Source organism: Lutra lutra, chromosome 3 (assembly GCF_902655055.1).
Source record: "Lutra lutra chromosome 3, mLutLut1.2, whole genome shotgun sequence".
NCBI lineage: Eukaryota > Metazoa > Chordata > Mammalia > Carnivora > Mustelidae > Lutra > Lutra lutra.
In genome coordinates, this window is record NC_062280.1 from 53,648,598 (window position 1) to 53,656,181 (window position 7,584).

Consider the following 7,584-nt stretch of genomic DNA (forward strand, 5'->3'; position numbering starts at 1 on the left):
AAAGCAAGAGGCTGGAGTACCACGAGGAAGAAGTCATACACTGAGAAAGGCAAAGAGGGTCTAGAAGCTTAGAAAGGCAAGGAAGTAGATTCTTCTCTAAAGCTTCCAGAAAGCACATAGTTCTATCTTGATTATAGACAGCTGACCTCCAAAATTATAAAAGAATAAATGTGCCTTTTTTTTAATGTGTGTGATTTTAAGCCACTAAATCTGTTGAACAATTAAATATTTTAGAAAACTAACACTTACTTTCTACCTCCTCTGCCAGATTATAAACTTGAGGATATTAGGGATGTAATGTTGTTTGCCACTATATGTTTATATGTAGGCACTGTGTGTTCAAGATAGGAAATTAATAACCATTTCCAAAACAAATAAATTATACAAGGAATTAATATTTATCAATTAATGTACACACAGAAATGCACACCACAGTCATACACCTGGAAAACACTACACTTCTCTTGGTTAATTAAATATAATCTATGCATACACTTCAAAAATAATTGATGAAACCTCTTTTAGTTCTCACAGATGTACAAAGAATGCAAGCAAGGGAAGAAATGCCCATTTAAATAAATAACCATACCCTGTACACTGGATGGACCACGTTAACCAAGAAGACAAACTTCTGTACCAACATCTAGTGTCTCCTGTTGCAATGCAGCGGATATGAAGGTCACACGGCCACTATAGCTTAGGGTGAATATTCTTTCCTGACATAAAAAGAAAAAAAGGAACACCCTCTTTGCAACTCAGCTAGCTTTTCAGCGCTAGGTTTATCAACAGTGGCAAAGGATTGACTTTTAGGGAGAAACAGTGAATAAACATAACTCAGCACTGAACAAGAAAACACATTATCTCACTCTTCCTGATTTTTTTTTTTTACAGGGGTTTCTGTATTTCCTTTTACAAATGAAACAAGATGGCGATAAGATGGTTGGGATTGGGGGGAGGAAAGGAAGGGATGGGACCTATTTACACAGGAGTCGGAGTGAGTTTGAGGTGAGGAGTTGGGGGTTCGGGCAGGGAGGGGGAGCCCTGGCAGAGCCATAATCTTCCTATGACACTGGCAGCCTGAGTCCCGCTGCCACCTCAGGGGGAGGGTCCTAGGGTCTGCTCAGCCCCAAGAGGCCCGAGTCCCAGCAGTCCATACCAGCACCCTGGGGCTCCTCCTCCCCGCAGGATGTGTTAAGTGGGGTGAGGCTCGCGGCTAGGGCCCTGTTGGTGACTCGAGTCCCGGTCCTTGTTCTCCGAGGAAGAAGAGGAGCCAGAGCCATGGCTGCGGCCTGACTGCCGGTAGGCGGAGCTCAGCTCCTGCAGCCGCTCCGGCGTCGGCCCCCACTTGGCAAAGCCAGGGTCATTCTGTAGGAAGAGCACGGCCGTGTTGTGGACAGCCTTGTAGTGCATTTCTTCCTTCTTGCAGACGTGCTGGGAGCCCCTGCGGTACTCGTGCTCGAAGGCAGGCAGGACCAGCTGGTGGCGTTTGAAGAGGCTCTGCTCCATGCGGGTGAGCGCCGGCGTGGGGGGTTCGCGCCACTCGCCACTCGGGGATGAACACGATGAAGGACAGGGGCTCTGGTGAGCTCTCGAGCAGTTTCTCGAAGTGAGAGACCATGGCATCCATGAGCTCCTCGCAGAACGGAGGGTTGGCCTCAAAGGAACCACTCAGCGGGGAGAAGTCCTGGCAGGGCCTGCGGGAGCCAAAGTAGCCATCTGTGTCCGGGAAGGCAGAGCAGTACTGGCGGAAGTAGCAGTTGAGGGGCGAGGCGAAGCACTCAAAGCTGACGCCGAAGAGTCGGTGGAGGGCCTCAAAGACGTGCACGGGCAGCGATCCCTGCAGGCCTGTCCCCTCGTAGAGGCCGACGCCAAACATCATCTGGTACCGTCGGAGGAGACACCAGACTCGGGGCAGGAACCTCTCAAAGGCAGAGTCGTCAATGCAGCTGTAGCAGTAAAGCAGCCACAGCTTGCTAAAGTAGTTGCGGCTGACCTTGACCATCTCTCCCTTATACCGGATGCAGACCACATTATTCTCCATATGCATCTCCACATTGGGCATGGGGGGTGCAGACACGGCCAACCGTACTGGGTAACAGTACACCAGGCGGGGCTCCACTTCTGGGGCCTCCACCTCCTCTGGGATGTTGTTTTCCTTGAGGATGGCAAGGTGCTTCTCACGGATCCGTTTGACATACTCCAGGGAGATGTGGTAGATCTTACTACAGATTCCCTCCACGGCGTCCTTTGCTGCAGCTGACACGTGGGGGCCACATTGCCTCCGCAGGTGCTCCAGGCGGTCCATGTAGTCCTCTTTGGAGGCAGAGTGGTCCTTCCGCAGCCAGCTGAAGGTGTCCTCCACGTTCCATTTGACTACCTTCCTGCTGTCGGGGGACGCACTCCTGGATTCAATGAGCCGCCTTGCAGCTTCTGCGTATTTAAAGAGCAGGCGCTTGGCTTCCTCCCGGAACCTGATTCGGGATAACCTGATGGGAATGTCATTCATAATTTCACGAAACAAGGGGGGGGTGACACGACCGGTTCACAGTTGCTCGGCAACAGGGGGTCAGAGCCTTTATCCACGACCTTGCGCTCCAGCATCCAGCGGTTGAAAGATTCTCGTGGGGGCTCAATGCCCTCTCGCTGCTGGCACAGCTCCGGGTAGTGCTGCCGAAGCTTGAGGATGAGCTGGGAGCGAATTCTTCCTGAATTTAAAGGCTGATTTTTGCAGCCCTTCAGGTGAGCAGGTTTTCCACCGGGGCCAGCCGGGAGCTCAACACACTAGTGCAGACTGGCCTGGCAGCCACCTACCGTGGCATCCTGGTGACCCTGGGTGTTTCATGCAAGCCAGAAGCCTGTAATCGTCCCACTTTGGACTTAAGAGTGATATTGTGATGCACAATTTGTTGAAAATTAAAATAAAAAGCCCATAATCAAATGTAATTCAGCTGCGTATATCAGTAAGTGGTTTTATCTCACTGGTTACACACTGCCGCTCCCTTTGTGCACTTGTTACAGAAAGAGGACAATCTTCGGCCTCTTCCTTCGCCAAACAAATTCCTTACCTACACCGATGATGTGATTTCCTTGTCCTCCAATGCATTCCGCTATTAAAATAGAATAGCAAATGTTGGAAATTTACATAGAAGCGATCAGCAGAGTTCATTTTTAGAATAGTTAGGATTCCAAATAGAGATGCTGGGGAGCTGCAATCTGCCATTTTTATGTTTGAAAGAAAGGCCTATTCATTCAATGAGTAGAAATGAGAAATCACAGAGCAATCATTTTCTTTAAATGTCCTGGTCAATATAAAACTCTTAAGTGCTTTATTTTACAGAAACATGCTTGAGAACAATGAAAATCCTTTTGCTTGTGTATTTAGTTATAATGGTTTAAGCAAGGCTGGTACAGATAGAGCTCCGAACATTTAATTTAAACAATGAAGATATATCAAACTACAATCTCTCCTGACAATATTACCAAGAAACCTGAATCATAATATGGTGTATCAGTATTTTGGGAGACGTAACAGAACAATTGGGTCTTGAGCCTGATTTAGCATTTAGCTAAACCAAGTAAGTTATAATTCTAGTACCATTTGTAGATTTCGTTCTATTTATGTCTTTAAAATTAAATATTGGATTTAAGCACCCATGTAGGAAAAACTTTTCTAAGATCAATTTAAATATACTTAAGATAGCAAGCCATTTTGATTTTGTGTTTTTCTATTTTATTTCTCAGAAAGAACAAGTGGTTTCTAAATTAATTAATTAAACATTTACCTTTTAATACATTCTTTTTAAGACATTTAACATAATTTATTAATTTAGGCATCCAGGTTACAGCCATTCCATGGTATTGCTTATAGGCAATAGTTTCTTAAATATGATACCAAAAGCAAAACGAAGAAAAAGAAAAAAAATAGAAAAAAATACAGTTTAGTTGTTTCTTAATAAACTAAACATAGAATTGCCATGTAATTTAGCCAAATCCACTCCCTAGGGATATACCTAAGAGAATTGAGAACATAAGTACACACAGAAAAAAATTTAAAAAATATATATACATACATATATACATTTCAATATTCATAACACTATTATTCACATGAGCCAAAAAGTGGGAAGAACCCGAATGTCCTTCAACTGATGAATGGGAAAACAAGAGGTAGCATATTCATACAATGGGATATTATTTAGCTAAAAAAAGGAATGGATTACTAACACATGGTAGAACATGAATGAACCTTGGAAACTTAATGCTTGTTGAAAGAAGCCAGACAAAAAGACCATATATTATATGATTCTATTTATTAAATGTTCAGAATAAGCAAATTCATAAAGACAGAGAGTAGGTAACTGGTAGTCAAGGAATGGGAAAAGGTAGAATTTGTACTGACTGCTAAAAGGCACAAGATTCTCTTTGGACTGATGAAAATATTCTGTAATTACATATGATGATAGTTGCACAATTTTGCAAATATACTAAAAATCACTGAATTTTACACTTTGAAGGCTGAATTTTATGTGAATTCTATAAATTTAAGATAAAGGAAAATGAGAAATTTCTGGCTTATTGAATCTTAAAAGAATCAAATTATTATTTTACATTTAATTTTATTTTTTTCATTGAATAAGAGAAAAAAAGAATTTAATCTCCACATTGTCTATTAACACAAAGAAGATAAAGTCAATAGAATGCAACACTGACCAGGTTTTCATTTTCCTTTAGAGAGCCCATATTACATTATTAGAAAGAGAAAATTTTAGAACCAGATAAAATTTGTTTGGACCTATGGAATTAGGGTTTGACACCTGGACCAGACCTCTAACACTACTATTTCTTAATTTCCTCACCTGTAAAATTGGAATCTATATTACTTTCAGAGTTATTTTTAGATATAAACATTAATTGTTTTATCATCATTATTATTACTTATGGTTTTAGTTTTATTATCTTAATATTTTAATGAATGCATCTGACTGATTGAGTCTTTCCTTGGCAGGTTAAAATTCTGTTATTTGACTCTAACCACTTATGCTGGATTAGTTATAATACAATTGCTTGATACCTAAGGTTGAGGAAGAATATGCCATGTTTCTAGCTTCATTCTCACAAAATAAAAAAGAGTGAAACGAGAAGGAGTAAAAATGTTGTACTTCATAGAGATACCTCATACTGTGAAAAAAAGTAGTCTGGTGCTCAAGAGATTCTCTTGAAATACCCTATTAAAATCTCATAACTCTGTGTCACAGTTTTATCCATGAGTTTGCAGAAGTACAAAATTATGATAGGTATGTGGTTCCCCATGGTAGGAGTGGGCATTTGGTACTCTAAAACAGTTGCTATAATGCTTATCAAAATGGCAATATCTACATTGTAGCTTCAATTTCTTTTGGCTAGGGATATGTTTTCTCAAATATCAATAATATTTTCCCCAAAATAGATTAGTCAAGAGATAACTTAAATCGCAGTAATGACTCCTTCTAGTTAAACAAACTTCTCTGTACTGAGATTACATGCAAGCTGTCACTGATATTCTGAAGACTTCCATATGATGATATGAGGTAGTCTGTGCATACAAGTAGTACCTCAACAAGATTGTAGGAACTAAGTCTGTAGAAACTGTAGACAGTTGATGAATGTAAAAAAAATAAGCAAAATGTGGGCCTTTATGTTTTTTAGAGACACAGCTTGTATTTTTAATCAAGCTATTAAAAAAAAACTTGACACAATCAATTTAATATCCATGTTAATGGCATGTACTTCCTGAGTCAACAACACGTATTTATGACTGTGTTTATTTCTATATCAGAAGCTCACAGCAAGCATTTGACAACAATTTAAGAATAGATTGAAAATTTTCCTGGGGCACCTGGGTGGCTCAGTTGATTAAGCTTTTGCCTTCAGCTCAAGTCATGATCCCAGGGTCCTGGGATGGAGCCCCAGTCTATGCTGAGCAGGGAACCTGTTTCTCCTTCTCACTGTCCCTTCTCCCTGACTTGTGCTCCCTCTCTTTCTGTCTCTCTCAGGTAAATAACATCTTTTAAAAAAGAAAAGAAAGGAAAAGCAAAGAAAAGAAAGTCTTCCTTATATAACCTGCATTTTAATTTTTAAGACAAATTAGACTGCATAATTATTCAGATTTAATCAAAATGTATAAAGTGTATTATTATTGGTCCTTGAGTTGTCCACTTGGCAATTCAGTTCTATTCATAAGTAATACTGGTTTATTTGGTAAGTAAACTACTATATTCATAATAAATGCACTCATAACACTAAATATTTATAATTTTTTTAATAAAGTTACATCTTTTCAAATTTATACTCTGCTAAATGCAATCTAATATACATTCCCAGAGGGTTTGCTTTAAATGAAGCTGGGTATCTAGAAAGTTAAGCTTATTAACATCATTTTTATTTCAAATTAAGCCACGCTGACTGCATTAATTGAAGGATTAACTCATTGCAACTCTGGCAGTACCGTCTGTTTAATGGGAAAACACTGTGTAATCCAGAACTGATTAAAGGTCTGGAGATCTGGAGAATCCCATTCAAATAGAGACACCTCAGTCTAACTTCCCTCCAAGATGTTGCACTGTTAATGAGGCTGTGGAAGAAGGGGAAACCCAAAATATTACACAGAGAGCAGCAGACACCCCCACTTGGGTTCCAAGTGCAAATGCAGGCTGCTCTGTGTTGCATGGAATATGTCCCCGACAGACATCAGAAGCAAGTCAGAACAAAGATAAAATGACACTATGAGGCATGTTTGACACATAAATCTGTATGAATACCAACAACAAGAGAAGAGCTGGAATGACGTCAAGAAGACTTGGCCCAAATAAAGCATATGGACAAGGGTTCATGCCCCCCAACCCCCCAAACAACAGTCTGGCATCATGCACAGACAAACGTGCCTTTGTGGCTGCTATGGGATCCACGTAAGGGATTATGAAACTGTAGGGCCACCCAGAGATGAGGAGGGCCATTTTGAGAAGATAGGCCTTAACTCTGGTAGCCGATTCACCCACTGAAGTCCCAGCGACAGATGCAGAAACAACTCCATAACCAGAGAATGTCACTGGAGCTGTGTTTGGATTTGATTGTGTCATCATCAGCACTGTACACAAAGGGACCCAAGAGACTTGTACCCACTGGTGGGTGGGTATGGGGATGCAGATCTTGGTCATGGGCTCTAAACCCTGAAGTGCCCATGAACTAGCTCCAGCCCCACTTGACCGAAGTGCGGGTGCTCCTGGAGAACGCTGACTTAGACAATCACCCATGAATGGGAGAGCACTTATGGAAGTCCAGGATTCCAAGGAAGAAGCCCTACCAGACTGTTGGACAAAAAAAAAAATCAAGATTAGACCCATTGGAGATGGTAAGAGAAACTGCGTGACTTTACCTGCATTATCATACCCCCAAGGTGGCACAGCTCGCTGCCAGGTAGCCCTTCTCAGCCGATGACTTCTCCTGGAGGGGAAAGTGAGAGCATGTGAATGAGTGTGTGAGAACGTGTTGTTTCACTGCAGTGTGTGACACTGCCAAACAGACCCAGTTTGCTTTCACCTCATCCAG

The 7,584-nt window shown here is 41.5% G+C and overlaps 1 protein-coding gene across 1 annotated transcript; it reads right to left on the reverse strand.

Annotated features, from left to right (window-relative positions):
• Nucleotides 1–890: 890 nt before the first annotated feature.
• Nucleotides 891–7,289, reverse strand: LOC125095536 (mRNA (2'-O-methyladenosine-N(6)-)-methyltransferase-like). The gene is given in 4 exon segments (XM_047722018.1): nucleotides 891–1,542; nucleotides 1,544–2,527; nucleotides 2,530–2,705; nucleotides 6,917–7,289. Coding segments are annotated over 4 exon segments (1,884 nt in total). The 3' UTR covers nucleotides 891–1,191.
• Nucleotides 7,290–7,584: the final 295 nt, after the last annotated feature.